This window comes from Euleptes europaea, chromosome 8, assembly GCF_029931775.1.
Source record: "Euleptes europaea isolate rEulEur1 chromosome 8, rEulEur1.hap1, whole genome shotgun sequence".
NCBI classification, from domain to species: Eukaryota; Metazoa; Chordata; class Lepidosauria; order Squamata; family Sphaerodactylidae; genus Euleptes; species Euleptes europaea.
The window spans coordinates 29060656-29078788 of NC_079319.1; the positions used below are offsets into that span (position 1 = coordinate 29060656).

General features: G+C 42.1%; 1 protein-coding gene across 1 annotated transcript in view; it reads right to left on the reverse strand.

Moving 5' to 3' along the window:
• Positions 1-14684, reverse strand: part of LRRC69 (leucine rich repeat containing 69) — a 34852-nt gene extending 20168 nt beyond the window's left edge. The window contains exons 1-5 of the mRNA XM_056854891.1: positions 14502-14684; positions 10934-11060; positions 9879-9951; positions 6810-7005; positions 4792-4863 (exon numbers count right to left, since the gene is read on the reverse strand). Of these exons, the coding sequence (XP_056710869.1) occupies positions 4792-4863; positions 6810-7005; positions 9879-9951; positions 10934-11060; positions 14502-14684 (651 nt within the window). The remainder of the gene's footprint in view (positions 1-4791; positions 4864-6809; positions 7006-9878; positions 9952-10933; positions 11061-14501) is intronic.
• Between the last annotated feature and the right edge of the window lie 3449 nt (positions 14685-18133).

Here is an 18133-nt window from a genome sequence, read left to right on the forward strand (position 1 = left end):
TAGCGTAGAACAGATCGGTCAGCTTGGAGCTCTACTACTAGCTCAAATTCCACATAAAAAACGACTACTAGTTGTTCATGAAGATGAATTTAGCAGATACTTATAGGTATAAGGTATGATCCAGCTGAAGCTAAAACGTCAAATCCCACTGATTTCAGGGATTTATATGTTTTCTTCCACTGAAAACAATGGGACTTAGCAGCTCTTTAATTTAACTGAATTATGCCAACAGCAAAAGGCACATTTTGATACAGATGACCAGGTACCAGTATTTTCAGCACTGACTTACACATAGGCTGTATCGATTATGACAAATGCAGATCTTCCATCATTATAATGTATACATTTGAGCAAGAAATTCTAATAGGATCCCCTTTTTTTAAAAGTTTAAATAATTAAACAGCACTGACAGTAACCATAGTTCTACGAAGGTGGCAAGTCATACTTATTTTATTCATGTTAGAAAATTAGTATAATTATAGTTCCAGGAAACATCACAAGAGTCATAACTGTTTATTCAAATAAGGAAAACAAACGTTATCCCAACAAATAGTAGGGACAATCCAGCCAAGCATTTTTAAATTGCACAATTATCACTGAGAGCATTTTAAGAACTGCTGTAAAAAGTGCAATTAATGGGCCATGGGAATGTACGTTACATGCAAATGTACATTTTAGCACACCAGCATTATTTTTTAAAACACAAAGTTAAATGTCCTTAATGTTGGGTGCATAGTGTCAGGCTTCTTCCACCGGGAGAAACAATCACCTCCTCCATATCTAGCTTACAAAAGCCCCCCCTCCCTTTTTAAGGCTTGTCTACACTTTGGCGTACAGACAGATTTAAATTATTTTTCCTGCTGGTACTTGAGGTTTATAGACCCAGTGAGCCGTATTTTAATGCCAATGTACACACTGTTTATATTATAGAACACTTGCAATCTGTCATTCCTTTTTAACCTTACATAATTCTAACGCTTGTAAAATCATAGGTCCAAGAAGGATTTTTGGTTCAGAATTTATTTGGTTTTATAATGTGCTTCTTTGCATTTTCATAATTGTTTGAACTTTTCCTTCTCAGATGTGTATTTTTCAGGTGGAGATTTAAAGTTGGATGGAATAATCTAGAAAACGGACTCTGACTCATTTCAGAGTTTTACAGGGCTATGTAAAGGCAATATGCACACACAAGAACCAGAGTTCCTCCAAGGACCTATTTTATTTATGTATTTCATGTATATTCAACCTTTCTGCCCAATGGGGACCCCAAGTGGCTTACATTGTTCTCTTCACTTCCATGTTATCCTCAAACAACCCTGCAAGGTAGGTTAGGCTGAAAATGTCTGACCATGGTTAGGCTGAGAGTGTCTGACTGATCTCCCCATGGCAGAGTGGGGACTCGAATGTGGGTCTCCCAGATTATAGTCCAGCACCCTAACCATTACACCACACTGTCTCTCACTAGACAAGACACTGTTTCTGAGTCTGTGCTGGGTCAAGTGTGTGGGAGCCAATTCAGAGTGGGCCTGTGGCATGCAGGTAGAGGAGCCTTAAGCCTTCCTCCACGTCATTTTTCCAATCTGCTTTTACCCCAGGAACCCACTATTTGTCCTACTGGGGAAACTAATATTTACCAATAATTTTTCCTAGCAGGACAAACTGTGGCTCCTTGAGGGCATTTCAGGCTGTAAAAACAGTACCATGTGGGGCTTAAGGCCCCTCTCCCTCTAAGTCATGGTCCTGAACTGAGTCAGCCTACACACCTGAGAATCTAAGCTTCTGCTCAGAACTCCTAGAGTAATCTGCTTGACAGAAACTGGGGATGGGCCCAGGAACAGTTTACCGTGTAGTTGGGCCTAAAGAAAGGAAGGGCAGGAAATAGGGCATGTTCTACCTGTAGAGCCCTGGCAGGGTCATGGTAGAATTCCTAAAGTGCACCAACGTGGTATAGTGGTTAAGAACAGTGGACTCTCATCTGGAGAACCGGGTTTGATTCCACACTCCTTCACATGAAGTCTGTTGGGTGACCCTGGACTAGAAGAGTTGGTTTTTATATGCTGACTTTCTCTACCACTTAAGGGAGACTCAAACCGGCTTACAATCACCTTCCCTTCCACTCCCCACAACAGACACCCTGTGAGGTAGGTGAGGCTGAGAGAGCTCTAACAGAGCTGTAACTTGCCCAAGGTCACCCAGCTGGCTTCATGTGTAGGAGTGGGGAAACAAATCCAGTTCGCCGCCGCTCATGTGGAGGAGTGGGGAATCAAACCCAGTTCTACAGATCAGAGTCCACCACTTCAAACCACCGCTCTTAACCACGACTACACCATGCTGCGAGTTCTCTCAGAACTCTCTCAGCCCCACCTACCTCACAAGGTGTCTGCTGTGGGGAGGGGAAGGGAAGGCAATTGTAAGCCAGTTTGATTCTCCTTAAAAGGTAGAGAAAGTCAGCATATAAAAACCAACTCTTCCTCTTCTACTACTTAAGATATATAGGAATACCCCATTGCTTAGTACTCCCTAGCTTAAATGTAGTTCTCGGGATGAGCACAGCCTTTTTCTCCCTGTCTTGTTTTCCAAGTCATTCTTCTAGGAATATGCAATGTCTGGTGTACAAGAGCTCAGGGGCAACATATGTAAAGCTAGTTGGACAGGAATGTGGAGATCTACCTTCTTCCCTGCTAAGTTATTCCAGATGACTCTGTTCGGGCCTGATGCGGATATAGGCATGCGCTTAAGAAGCCCTAGGTGTCTGGTAAGATTTCCCGTATCAAATGACTAATCTCCTGGCAAGAAGTACACCTCAATAGTTTCTGGTTCGTTTTGGACATAGTGCGCAAGTAAAATTCTTACTAGAGAATCTTGCCTCCATTTTATCTTTTTATTAAAATATAGTTATTTACATTGACAAAAGAAAATGCTAATACCATCCACTAATTTTACATAGATAATTAAAAGAGAGTGATTATTTGAGCCTATTAATTATTTCTTACCAAAAGTAAACAGGTTACAACCAAGCAGTATCTTCAAAGAAAAACCTCCAGACCAATTCAGTTTTCCATATTTATAGGTTCTCAAAACCTTCCAACAATAGCAAGCTGTCATACCCACTAAGGACTCATATTCTTTGCTAACTAACTATAACTTCATACCAAGTTATCTATAATTTTATACCAAGTTAATCTAAACCCAAATAATTTCTTCACACATATAAAAAAATTAGTTCATTCATGCAACTTTTTGCGATAACAAAGCACATGTCAAAATCGTGAGTATGTTTCTTATCATGATTATCTGTTGCCCCTTAACCCACACATCCCACCTTTGAACTATATCTTTACTTCTACGTTTAGTTGGGCAGTCTTGCCATTCTCAGACACATCTCACACCAGGGCCTAGACACATTATATCTATTGGCTCCCTATTTGGCTCGAAGCTGTAAGACCAGGTCAGTCTTGTTTCTGACTTGCAGAAACACCCACCATGATTTTTGTAGTCAAGAGCAGCAACTGTACCCCGATATTTCTGGTTATATCTGAGATGGTTATTTCCTTTTGTGTCCCCAGAATACTTTTCTCAGGCTGTTGGTGCCATCTTCTCAGAACTCTGCCCTCCCTCCAGCCATGTAGCTAGCACCCTCCCACCTCTCTATCTGCAATTAGCTCTGCACAGGAAAGAAGATGAGTTCAGGTGTTTGTGACTTCCCTTTGTCTTCACCACACCCAACAACAGAATGATTAATTATCTTCATGTGACATGCAATAAATTTGGTGCGCATATTTTTTAAAAAGAGAAATAATTTATAGGGGAAAGTACCACAATAATAGTGCTCGTTACGCTTGTATGGTGCGATATACAGAGACGTCTGTTCTGTATTGGTATTCACATTCTATCAGCCACATAGAAGTCACCATTGTTGCCTAACAGTTGAGGTAAAGTAGAGAAGAATCCACTGTCTCCATATTGGGTCTTGCTTCTCAGGTAACCCATAATGTGATCAAAGGAAATGTGATCAAAGTCGTCTTGTTTGTGGCTTCCTAGAGGCACCTAGTTGGCCACTGTGTGAACAGACTGCTGGACTTGATGGGCCTTGGTCTGATCCAGCAGGGCCTTTCTTATGTTCTTATGGCCTACAGTACGTGCTATTTTCAATTTATTTTTACAGAAACAATTACAGTTACATTCTGCCTTTCTTCCACAATGGTGGTATGGAGATCTCCTGTCCAGGGACCGATCACACCTAGACTTCTCCACTTCTTCAAGGGTGCTGCACCATGCGCCTACAGAACATACCCTGGGACTAGCAGAACTGTTCCCCACCTGCAGGCTCAGATATACGCTTAGGTCAGAGTGAGACTTCTGGATAAGTACATTGTTCTAAGTGAGAAACATTTGAATAGGGGTGCTTTTCTATTAATTAGTTTTCATTTATTGTTAAGAGCTTTGTTCCTTTAAATGAGGCAAGTAAAAAGTTTTTGACACACAACATTTTAATTATGCACACAGTACACCATTTGTCAGCTACCTTGGGCTTCTTTTTTTTTTAAAAGGAAGACTAGCTGTAAATTTCAAAAACAAATAAAAGCATAGATAATGTCAATAAATTCAAATAAAGCAGATTTTAATAATGAATATCAGCATATATATATATATATATATATATATATATATATATATATATATATATATATATATATATGCCTTAGTTTCAATGTTTCTGAAACTCAGTCTAGTAATTTCCACATACTACAGATTATTCAGTGTAAGATAGTTATTTATTTTCATACTTACAGCTGCTGGGAAAATCTGAATTTTGTTTCCTGCTAGATCTAGAACTCGAAGACTCGCCATTTTGCAAAGTCCCTGGTTGAAGAGGATTAAGAAATACAATAAATGCCATAGTGTGATAACATCAAATGTAAACAATTTAAATGCTTATACGTAGGAAGGGAAACGATCTTAAATATATGAAAATGATAGGAGAGTAGAAAACAGTTACCAGTAGAAGAAAAATAACAATATTAAAAGGAGATAGAGCACAATGGGTAGCCATGTTGGACTGTCTGTAGCTGTAGAAAAGAGCAAGAGCCCAATAGCACCTTAAAGACTAGCATTCTAGAAGGGTATGAGCCAGAAATTTTGTTAGTCTTTAAAATGCTACAATTCTAGAGTAAATGCTCTAGCTGTTTGCTGGCAGAGTTGCCACCTTCATTTCTAAACATAGAATATTATCTTAAAAACTACACAGCTTCTGTGTTCCAGCATTTTCTTGGGCAGTTCAAATACATAAGCCTGTGATTTGCATCTACTGGAGCTTTTTCATGGGCAGAAGTATTTCCTCCCAGGAAGCGTGAGTTTCCCAGGGACAGCACATGGCACGGGGACATTTTGGGCTGAAGTGGGAGAGAAAGTTGCACTCCACAGGCAGAAATCCTTCTACTTATAAAAAGCTCCAGTGGATCCAAGCCTATAGTCATAAGTCTAGGCAGACACGACAGCTACCAAGCTTCAATTTCGATCAACCGATATTAAAATAAGTTTCCATCTATGGCAAAACCCTTTTAAATCCCAGGCTAGCCTGATCTCATCAGAACTCAGAAGATAAGCAGGGCCAGCCCTGGTTAGTATTCGGATGGGCAACCTACAAGCAACACCAGGGTCATGACGCAGAGGCAGTAAAATAAAGCTTGCATTAGTTAAAGTGATTGGCTTGATTCCTATCTATGCACCTCACTGTGGCTTATATTACTGAAGCAGCCCCAGTTTGGATACTCCTCCTGGTGAGGACCACTGGTGAGGGGCCAGGGATTAGGAGATGGTGGTGGTCTACTGAAGAGAAAGGCTCTGAACCCCATGTAAGAAGAGGTTTGGGAGCAGAGAATTACTGCTGGGACCTGTGGGTTCCCTCACCACAATGACTCCCTCCCTAGCTTCTGAGCAGGGCTGGGCCTTGCTCGCTCAACAGCTGATTACCTGAGCTGGAAGCGAGGGTGGCCTACTGGGTGCTGGGGCGGAAGCGTTACAGCCTGAAATAATGGCATGGGGTGGCTCCAACACTCCTCCAAGCAGCCTTCCTTCAGCGAAAGAATAGCCTCCAACGGAAGAGCCAATTAATTTGGAGGAGGGTTTCAGAGTTGAACCAAAAGGAAAGGTGTGGTATAAATATTTTAATAAATCTACATGAATAAATAAACTTTGCTCAGTAGAGGGTTGGTTGATGTAGGAGTCACCCCATGGTCATAGAAATATGGCAATATCCAGCTTGTCAGATTCTATGTGTGTTCATTTTGTTTTGTTTAGCATGACTTTACCCGAAATAATGTAGAATAAAACAACGAATTAAAAATGGAAGGTTGTTAAATGTCCAAGTTCAGCTTTAAATATAATGACAGAATATCCAGTTAATCAGCCCCTCTTCCAGGACTATGCAGTCTAATTTCAAGATCCAAAATTCTGTCAAACCAAACAGAAATTAAAAAGACAGAAAAAGACCTAGATGTTGACAGTCAATTCCATCACTATGTCCAAGATACTATTCCCAAGGCAGGAAACCATCTTACGTGAGCTCAATGCTCCCAGCTCACACAAGGAGACCATTCATACAAACTGTGCTTGTGCATCAGCCCCAATCCATTCTAAAAACAGAAGTATTTTTACTTATCATATCTATTACATGAAAAAGAAAGTATATTGGCAGCCCAGACAAGACTGAAATGGCCAGGCCACTTAAAATTATTCCTCTGCAGTCAAAGAAAGATTTCTGAATGGTATCAAGAAGAGGCTGTTTCCCAAAGCACAGAGCCACTCACTTCAGGGAGCTCTTCTATTTGATTTCTTGACAAGCGCAAGATCTGGAGTTCTGCCAGGTGTTCAATCTCTTCAGGGAGTGCCGTGAGAGAATTGTGGGACAAATGGAGCTCACGCAGCTTTTGGAGACTGCACAACTCTTTGGGGATACTACGCAGTTGGTTATTGTTTAAACTCAAGCATTCAAGATTTTCGAGCCTACAGAAAAAAACACAGTGGTACAAGAACCTCCAAATCTCTATTGCTTTGGTATATTATGCACTGCTTGTATATTGTCATATTTTAATTACACAGACGCACAGTTGGAAGCTGTTAATAAGTCTGGATATACCTCTGTTGCCTTGCTGCACAATAAGCTATTAATTTTATTTATATTCCACTTTTCTACCTAATTGGGAGCCAAAGCAGCTCATCACATCGTTCTCCCATCCTCCAATTTATCCTCATAACAACCTTGTGAGGTAGGCTAGACAGAGAGTGTGTGATGGGCCCAAGGTCACCTGCCAAGCTTCCATGGCAGACCAGGGATTCAAACCTCGTTGTCCCAGCTCCTAGTCTGGCACTCTAACCTCTATACCACACTGGCTTTCAACGTCCTGGAACATGTAGGATAAATCCAGGGGCTGTAACTTGAGTTTCCATTTGGAAGGGTAGAGCCACTTCTGTAATTTATCATGGACAAAAAAGCCACTACACGGCTGGCGGGGTGGGGGGGTATCACTGTGCATGTAATGCAAAAAGTGGATGAGGCTCCATCTGAAGCAATGGCAGCTGAAACGGGAAAGATAAACCCTATGCAGAAGAGTACAGTCCTGTGGAACACTCCTGCCAGACGTAGGATTTCTTTCACCTATATAAGAAGCAAGGGCCTCTGGATGAGGCTGTAGGTACTTTCATATGTAAATATATTAGGTTTTAGAGCAGTTCTTTAAGCTCGTCCCCGTTCTTGAGATGGGACTTCTGTCCCGGGACGGGCCAGCTGGCCGGCTCCCGGGCCGACATCTCTCCCGGACCCACAGCCCCGGGCCCAGGCTTACCCGCTGGAGAAGCGGAGGGGGTACAGCCTGTCGCCCAGCCCCCCCCCCAGAGAATAGGGGGAAGCCAACGCTGCTCCTTCTCTCTCCCCCAGGTAGCCGATCAGATGGGGCCCGGCAACCCAGGAGCGGAGCGGCGGCGCCGCAAATCCCGAGGCCCGGCGCGGTCAGAATGACGCGGCCGCACAGACTCTGCCCCCCACAGCTGTTGAGCGGGCGGGCGCGGCTGGGGCGGGGGAGAGCGGCCGGCGCAGCTGAGGCCGATCGCTGCAAGACGCCGGCAACGCCCGGCTGGGGGGGGAGCACGGGGGCGGGACGGAGGTGTGGGGAAAAGGGGCGGGGCCTCTCTGGCTGGAAAAGGTGATAAGGCGAGAGGGGAGCCGCGGCCAGGGAGGAAGCCAAACGGAGGTTGTGAGGAGGCTGCGAGAGAGGGAGCCGACAACCTGGCAACGTCCGAGAGGGGAGAAAGCTCTGACTCCCCCTCGGACTGGTCTGAGGCCGAGGAGGCTCCTCCGCCCCCACCCTTGGTCCAGGCAGAGACCCCGGGGGTCCCAGAAGCCCAGGAGCGGCGTGACAACTTCTCACCTACTGCTTTAGAAGCTCCAGGGGGAACCCCCAATATCTACTTGAGGGGCCCCCACCTCTCCACTGTTGGGGGGATATGTGGCTGGCTGAGGAGGGCAGTCTGTTCTCCGTCTCTGCATTATCTTATTTTTTCCAGATCTGCACATACTATGACGACACATAGGATTGATCTTTAGCCTGCTAACCGCCTATCTGCCTGGCCCTCCTCACTGCCACTCATTTGGGCTGTTTCTACATGGATGTTCTGCTCCACCTTGACCTCTTTACAGCAGTGTTGTTTTGGGGAACATCCATTTAACAAACAAACAAACACACACAAAAAAAGTCAGTCTCTAGCCCTTTTCTTTGCAGAGTTATAAGGCATAAGTTGTACATTTCCTTTTCACAACAAAATGGGCTAGAGAGTTGATGTTTTAATGAAAGCTGGGAACTAGTACACTGTTTTAATAGATCATTACAACATTATTACCCTATAACAATCAGTCAATTACCAATTTTTTCAAAAAGCCAGAAAAAGCCCTCTAGTGGCAGCAGAGGGAATGACACAAGTGCTAGGAAAGCGGCTGCTGTGTCCATGCGCCATTGCCATTCTGAATGCCTCGGCTTTTGGAATGTGACCTACACAGAGAATGGTCTAGTCAGGTTAGTCTCCCTCTTGTCACCCAGAGTCTCTTGTTACACCCCAAGATCCTACTACATACCTAGATGAGGTGAAAGCCCTGCCATGTGAAAGCCCTGTTGCTGCTGTGCTTTATCAGCAGCCGCATCAGTGACAGGGAAACCACATGAGCCCATCCCCATGTGGAAACCACCCTTGTCTCCAAACTGATAATCTGGCATTGTTGCCAGAAGATGAAGCCAGGGACAACAAAGGCAAGGGGATGCTTTCTGATGATGTTTAGTATTTGACTCTTGCTTCTTGAAAATACGGTCTCTAACTGCAGTGCACAATTAAGATGGTTAATTGGATCTGTACGTGGTTTCCTATCTTTGATTTGGAGGACTTTCATTCATAGGGTCGCCATGAGTCGGAAGCGACTTGACGGCACTTAACACACACACGTGGTTTCCCCCCCACACTATCTGGTTTGTTTGTTTGAATCCAGCAGGACTGCAGGAGATATTCTTCATAATTACAAATATTAGCTTGACAAATGGGAGTGGAGGGGAAGTTCCAAAAGCATCCCCTTATCCCATCACTCCTTTTAAGACAACATTAGATAAACAGTCCAGATAAACAGGACTGAATGCTGAATCTCACACCAGTATATACTGGCTGTTAAGAAAATCTGCACGGTATAGAGTTGCTAGCAACCTGGAGGGAAAAAATGCCCTACCTCTTTAATAGGCCTAATGGAATGTTATTTACATTTTTTTTTTCTCCAGATCGTTGGTAACCTTAGTATATAGCCAGTTCAGGTGACGCTTCAGCCGTGCAGAAATCAAAGTTACCTGTGTATCTCTGGAGGAAGATAGCTAAACAGGTTGTTGTTCAGATTGAGGAGTACTAAATTCTGTAATCCACCTATAAAGAAGCATTATGGTAAGCGTTTATTCTTCATAGATTATTATTTTAATGGTTGTGCATTAAAGATTTTTGTACTATGGTATTTTGAAACTCTGATCCCCAGCTTTTATTTGTATGTCATTTCATCAATGCTTGTGTGCCTGGCAAATTTTACTAAAGGTGCTCCATAAGAGAAACACTGCACTGTTAACAAAATAATTTTACACATTTTAAGTAATTACTACCAGATATATGTATTATTTAGTTCTACAATGTTTATTTGATTAAACAAAACAAACAAACCCCAAAGCTGCCCTTGACTGATCAAGCAGACATTTTTCAAATTTTACATTTAAAGTACCACAAAAAACACCATAGACAGAATATACTATCTTAGGATAGACTTCCCCCTTATATCTCAGGGCAGGTAATGGTTTGGTTTTTGGATTGTTGCTTTTTATATGCTGACTTTCTCTACCACTTAAGGGAGAATCAAACCAGTTTACAATCTGAGAGAGCTCTAAGAGAGCTGTGACTAGCCCAAGGTCACCCAGCTGGCTTCATGTGGAGGAGGAGGGAAACAAATCCAGTTCACCAGATTAGCCTCTGCCACTCATGTGGAGGAGTGGGGAATCAAACCCGGTTCTCCAGATCAGAGTCCACTACTCCAAACCACTGCTCTTAGCCACTACACCACGCTGGCTCTCTAAGATGACAACTGCGGAAACACTGTTAATTCATTCAATATGCATATCTTTAAATAACAGTGAAACCAACTGTTTGGAAGAAGACAACACACTTCTTTGTCTTGGATGGAATCCTATGCACACTTACCTGAGAGAAACCACACTGAACACAATGGGGCTTATGAATAACCAAAGCATAAACACAGTCTGTGCATTAGCACAATTGATCAACTTTCTTAAATTGGGTAAGTATTACACACTCTGCTACATATTCTGCACAATATCTGATTTTGGCACGATTTGTTTGATCTTACCACACATTAAGGGTGACATGGTGGTAATCTTGTTTCCAAACAAATGAAGCTTCTGTAGAGATTTGAGGCATGTCAGCTGCTCTGGAACTTCTTCAAAAATATTGTTTCCCAAATTTAGTACCTTCAACTATAATCAGATGTTCAATTAAATGGTCTCATTTAGCACAGCAACAGTACTTACATGCATGTGTTACCAGTATTTTAAGTTAACGTTACATCCAGAAATCTGGAAATGCAACAAAGTTTTTTTAAAAAATACAAAAGGTTTGTGTGTACTTGCACATCACCACAATGACAACTTTGATTTCTGTGTACAAATTACAAAAACAGCACAGGGGGGCCACCCACAGACAAGTTTATTAACATGTCCAGAGAACTCCCAGGGATGCAGAAAAATATCGGCTTGTAAATTAATCTAAAGAAAAAACAACTCCCCCTCCCCCAAGCCTGATATTCTCTAAGCGTATAAATTGAAGCATCAACTGAGGGAAGAGGTATCCTATTCAAGTCCCTAGGAGTGGAGAATCCTAGAGGGGGAGATTTGAGTGGAGTGGGGTTTCCAAATGATTGCTTCCTCCCACACTCAGTAGATGACATTGTGTATGTTTTCAAATTAAGAAATGGGCTATAACAAATGGACTACATTATTCTCTCAGGCAAAAATGGTCCCTAGATTTGGAATCCAGCAACAAACACACAGCTGCTATTTAGGATTTGTTATCTACAAAAAAATCTAGAAGCACCACAAACTAGAAACAGAAAGTCCAAGTAGCAAAGAAACTTCCTCCAGCAAAATTAGTTGGTGAGATTTGCACAGGATGTGACTGAACATCATATTTGGTTTAGATGAAGTTTTCCACAAGGTCAAAGTGGCTAGTGCAAATATTGGGATTTTGCCTTTAGTTGTAGAATGTGGTTTGGCTTGTTTGCTTGAGAAATCTGTGACTATTTTAATTGCGGGGACGTTTCTGCAATACACCTGCCAATTGTTCACAGCATGCTATGGTTTTAGCCTACATTTGTGATGGGCTGGTTGGACTAGTTAGCTTTAAGTCCCTTCCAGTGCTGTGGCTAGCATTCAAAGAGTTATAAGTGTATCCAAGTGTTTGTACTTATTCAACAAGATTTTTAAATTACTTTTTAACTTTATTTTTCTTTGAACAGTAGGTCCCCAAATTCTGTTATAAAACAGCTTTTCAAATGATCCGCATGTTGGAATGTCCAGGAAGGCTTCTATTTCCCACCCACAACATAAGTTAGGAAGGACAAACTTGTAGGAACCAGATGAAGCTGCACCTGAATCCATTATACCACAAAGGAGAAAACATAATCTTGCTCACATTCCGAGAAAAGAAGCTGGCAGAGCGCTTCTCAAAATAATGTATTCTGGTATAACCAACACTTTCAACAATGCTGCTTTCTGCATAAAGCATAAATATTTTACAATTGTGGAAAAATACACACTTTCTTGCCACAGTCATCGGGCTTTGTGAAAGAATGTTGAAGTAATCTGAGATTTACCAGAACATTTCTTTAATGTTGGTTTTCAAAAAGTACATATTAGTTCCAGGTTGAATTATAATACTGCCAAGGTTCAGTATGTCATAAAAATAAAATTCCATAACCACTTTTATGACCCTTTAAACAAACAAAGGCTTAGAATGAAAGATGTAGCCACCCTCCTCATCCAGCTGTTCACAGTCAGTACATGATTCATGTACAACTGTAGATTATCCTGATTTAAACTGATATAAGCCTCCAAAACGAATGGACACAGTCCTTGCGAAAGTCAGGCACTTCTGAATCTCATGATTCCAATAGGAAAGTTCAACATGTGCTTAAATCTCTTCTGTCGAAATCAACAGAACATTAATGTGCTTTTTATTGTTCAGGCCCTGTATTTTCAGCCATTAAAAATGTAACAGTTGTGAATTCCATGTTGAGATAAAGTCTTATCACAAAGAAAAATTGTCAATCTGCAGAATGGTTTATAAACAGCTGCACTGTGGCTCCCAAGTCTTTTAAGGTTTTTTTTCCTCAGAAGACAATGATCCCCAAATTGTTTACAGAATGAGCATCTCCTATTTAAGAACCTCCCTAATTCCAAATCACAGTTTGAAAGGCCGAGATGATATACAGGCCTTACAATAAATACTGCAAGGAGGATGAATAAATGTGCAACCTGCTACTACAAAGGCTGTGCAATTCTCTTCTCCATGAAGGGTTTAGGAAACCTTTTATCATCCCTGAGCAGTGCTACTTCCAAAATTACAGAATTTACAGGCCCCAAAGCATTTACCAGCAGCTAGTGGCCCAACAGAGCACAACTCCTTTGTAAGGAGCGCAGTGTCCAGCAGAGGCTCGACTCACCCCCCAGCCAGCAGGAAGTAGTGGGCATCACCTCCTGGATCCACACCACTGTTGGCTAGGACCAAGAGATGCCTTGGAGGGCTTGGCTCAAACCTGGCCAGTGGCAGGAGGCAAAGTTTGGGGTGACAAAACATCTTGTACCATCCATCGCTGAGTCCAAACAGCTTAAAGGCCTTCTCCCTTCTTCTTTTTTTGCTACAAAGTGGAGTGTAGATGCCAGCCCAGAGAGAGGGAAAAGCAGCAGTTGTTGTAGATTCATGATTCCTAGCATCCCCACATAGCTGGATATTGCGCTGCTGTTGTGCTATAGCATTCATTTGCTCCTGTTGCCAATGGCTGCTGTAGCGTGGATGCAACTGTTCATCATATGCCTCCCTCCCTTCTCTCCTACCCCTCCCTTTTAACAGCGGGAGACAAGGCCATTTGTGCCTGGGAGGTTTTGCCTTGGATTTGCCGCTCTCGAGGGTGCACATTTTCAAAACTTTGCACGGGGGCTTATTGTTGAGTTTTGAGAATTTGGGTGCAGAAAATGTGCATCTAGAGCGGCCAATCCAAGGCAAAACCTCCCAGGCACAAAAGGCGTTAAGCAGGCGCGATTTTCCTTCCCTCCTCGCCATCTAGAAAAGCTACACGACAAGGGCCCGGCCATCTTTTATGAGGCTGCTACTGAAGCAGGGCCAGAAAGAAAGGAGCAACCCTAGTGCCGACCGTCAATGGGTAGGGTGGGACGGAGGATTAAATCGGCACAAGCATTTTACATTTATATGACTTCCAGTTAATCAAATGATTGATATATACCGAATAGCACCATAATGAGTAATAGGCAATGTTTTATCCATTATGTTCCAACCATTCGTCATGTAACTCCTGGGTTTTCAAACGGTATAATACACTTTTATTATGTAATAGGTAGATAATCTGATTGATTTTTATGTTTTTCTACAATTACATATTCAGATATATGTTATTTTACTTGATTAATATTCATGCTTGTTATATGGTATTGTATTCGACTAAGTTTATTTTTTCTTTGAATCTGCTATACTGTTTTTGTATATCAAACGGTTTTTATCCTTCCCTTCTTTTCCCTTCTGTATCCCCTTAATTATAAAAATAAACTTTAAAAAATCAAAATAAATCAATCGGCACAAGCAGAGAGGCTGCCTCGGACGGCGAGGGCTCTGTAGGCCAACCTCACCCGCCTCAGGGCCTCCATGTCCGGGGTCAGCCGACACAACCTGTTGTCCCGCAAGTTGAGGCATTCCAGGGCCTTCATTTTGGCCAAGCCCCAGGGCAGGTTGTGCAACCGACGCGCGGTCAGCGAAAGCGACCGGGTCCCATGGCCGCCTCGAAGCGCTCGCAGCAGCGGCCACTCCGGCATGAGTCCGTCCTCTCCGGCCGGAAAGGCTGCCCAGCTGCAGCGCCGTAGAAACTACTGCGGCGGCGAAGAAGGCCGCCTGACCCGTCGCCATGGAAACAACAGCGTCTCCGCGTTGAAGGCGGGAGGGCGCTCGTGGCCATGGCAACGCCGGCAAACTACGGGGGCCGAGAGGCAGGAAAAGGAGGAGCGAAGCCTCGGTCGGTCCGGAGATGGGAGACGCAGGCCGGACTTGAAAGGCGCAGGAAAGACGCGCTTCAAAAATTTAAGAGCAGCGAATAAAAATAACGCTTAATTCATTATTTTTTAAAAAAATTAATATAATAAAATAATAAAATAATGTTTCATATAATAATAATATAATAAATAATAAAATGTTTAATTCATTATTTAAAAAAACAGTCAGCTGTATTTAAAAAAAGCACGCTTCAAAAAGTTCAGAGCAGCAGGGAAAGAGGGGAGCTTGGCTGCTGCTCCGTGACAGTTATGTTAAGCATAAGTAATTTTGGTTTAATTGCAACGCCCCAAAACGCAGGATCTTGAGCAAACACTGTATGTGCATCTTTTTTTTTTTTTGGACGTGTTCCTTCTCAGCTATAAAAAGTCTCATTATAAATAACTCTGCTAGTGTTTGCATTACCCTGAAATAGTGCTTTACAAACATACTGGTTATTCTTCCACTTCTTCTGAGAAACATAAGGTAACACACAGTTTCTCCTTTTTCATATTCATCAAAAGCCTGAAAAGCAGTAATTCTTTATTTCTAAATATTACTCTACTTTTTGTTGGACCTACTTCAAAATTTACTGTGGTTTTCAGGCCCGTTTGAAAAGCATGTCCATACTCCTTTGCGCCTTACATAAAACAAGAATTTCACACCCATGAACACTTAATATGTTTATATTTTATTTTTCATTTTTAGCATTTATACATATATTATTAAGCAAGTGGTATACTTCATGGCCATTCTACACATAATACAAAGGTAGGGTTGCCAGCTCTGGAGATTTTGGGGGTGGAGCCTGGGGAGGATGGGATTTGGGGAGGGACCTCAGCAGGGTATAATGCCATAGAGCCCACCTTCAATTTCTTGATTGTCTGCAGAGCAACTGTAAGTGGGAGATCTCCAGGTACCACCTGGAGGTTGGCAACCCTATACAAAGGCAAACCCACATTTGCCATGGAGCTTCCCAAAGCTTCCTCCCTCTTCTTGTACACCCTATCCCTCCCTGCTGGCTCTGCAACCAACCTGTGAGAGAGCTGCAGCCCACTTTCATAACCTGACCTGCCATTTGAGAACCACTGCTGTAAAGGTAAACTGGGATAAAAGATAGTGACTGGCCCAAGATGAGTGTTGAAGCTGAGCAGGGAATTGAAACCCAGATCTCCCCAGTCCACCACAGTCTGACTCTCCCATTCCCTCCATGGACCCAGTGGCATTATAAAGTACACAGCTCTTCTATGAATAGTTTTTCAAGGGCCTTTTAAAAAGAAAAGAACTACTTTGAGCATCAGCAGGACATGCAGTATTGACTCCTATGCAAGTCTAGTTCCCCCCCCCCAGTATGCCATTAAAAAAAAGAGGGAGTTGTCTTATATTTGCATATAAGTAATGTCCAATAAAAAAATTGTAGGTATTACTTTGGGTGGGAGGGTTGAGCACATACAGAATCATGAGTAGTTCTAGTTCTCTAATAATGTTGAACAGCTGACAACCATATTTAGGAGCAGGTTTCCAAGACCAGGTTTCTCCTATAGGTCTCCTATTCGAATACTGTTTATATCATTATTTTAAAAAACTGTGAGTCAGCTGTATTTTTTTTTTAAAAAACCTAAACATGCCAAGAGCAGAGCAACCAGCTTTTTGATTTTTGCTTTGTTTTTATTAATTCCCACAACCTAGCATACAGCCAGTGTAGAATTTACAATGGGCCTAGGTAAGATTCTTCTGCATGTCAACATACACTACCATACAAGTCCCCCCCCGCCCCACCATGACAAACTTGTCTAGGACCTTAAGGAACTCTGACAAGTAGAAGTAACTGGGATGATCCTAGTCAAGGGTACTAAAGGTCAAAGCATGATGGGGAGGGGGAAATAACACAGGCCTCAAAAGTTACAAGGGCGCATGTGAATAGAAGGCATCCAGTTTGACTCAAAAGACTGATTGAACCTCATAGCTTACAAAGTGGTAGGTACATAATTTATCTTTAGAGAGACAAACATGGAACTGCCTCTTTTTCCTGGAAAAATAGTGCTGCAATTCTGAGTGCACTAAATTTCTGCATTTCAGCTGAAAATATTTAGATACCATCCACTTGTAATGTGGATGCTCTGGCTTGATTTTAATGATGCACTTTTATATTCTGGCTTCTTTTTAATGGCTGTATGGTTTTATTGTACTGTTTTAATTATGAGCTGCCTCAAGCAGGTCTCTGAAGTGGCACCATAAAAAATTCTAAATGCAATATAAATTAAACTACCATGATATGATAGTTCTAAATACAATGAAGAAACAGGAACATATTTCAACATTATGGATTACTGCATGTAATTGACCTTTTGTATGTAACAGTCAATATATCAAATACACTACGTTTGGATACACCTTTACAGTGCAGTTCTAAGGAGAGTAACACCCTTCAAAATCCATTGAAACCAATCAGCTTAGAAAAGTGTAACTTTGTATAGGATGACATTGTTTATTATGCCTTCACTGTTATGAAGGAAAATGTAATTATATGCAAGGATTTAAAAAATAAGCAGCTTTATTTCAAACCTAGCATGGATGCAACAGACTTTGATCAGTAGCAGTTTTTAAGCCTTAGATGCAACTTTAAAGATTCAGGCTTTTGCATCATACAAATGTTAGACCTTGCAGACTGACTCAGCTCTCCTGAAGGTGACATCTGTGTAAACTAGTACTTCTAGGTGGACAGTGTGTATGCTATGTGGCACCATTTCTGACCCATCAGACTCAAGATAGCTGCGGGTACACTGTATCTGTGTTGTAAGCTACTTTGCACAAATTGTGGAAGAGTGGGAAAAAAATGCATGCTTTTCCCAGGTAACCACGGCTACCCATTGTGATCTATCTCCAGGTTACCATGTAGAGGCTGTACCATGTCTGAAATGCCAGGGCCAGCAGCACGATCTATTCTTACCTATGTGTGTGGGAATCGTTTCTACATGTTGCTGCAGAAAGAAGCAGTCAGGCTATTTAATAATAACAAAGAAGAAATCAAAACTCATTTTTAAAAGAGCTAATGCCGATAAAAACCAGACCTAGGTTTCTGAGCCTCTGAGTTAAATGTTAATCAAATCAAGTAATGTTCAGCACTTCAACCACTATTCTGTGAGAAGTTAGGCAAAGAAAAAAGTCACGAGTATTGTTTAAAGCACTTCAACCATAAGAGGCACCACAGAATTATAACACTTCAATAATGTTTCAA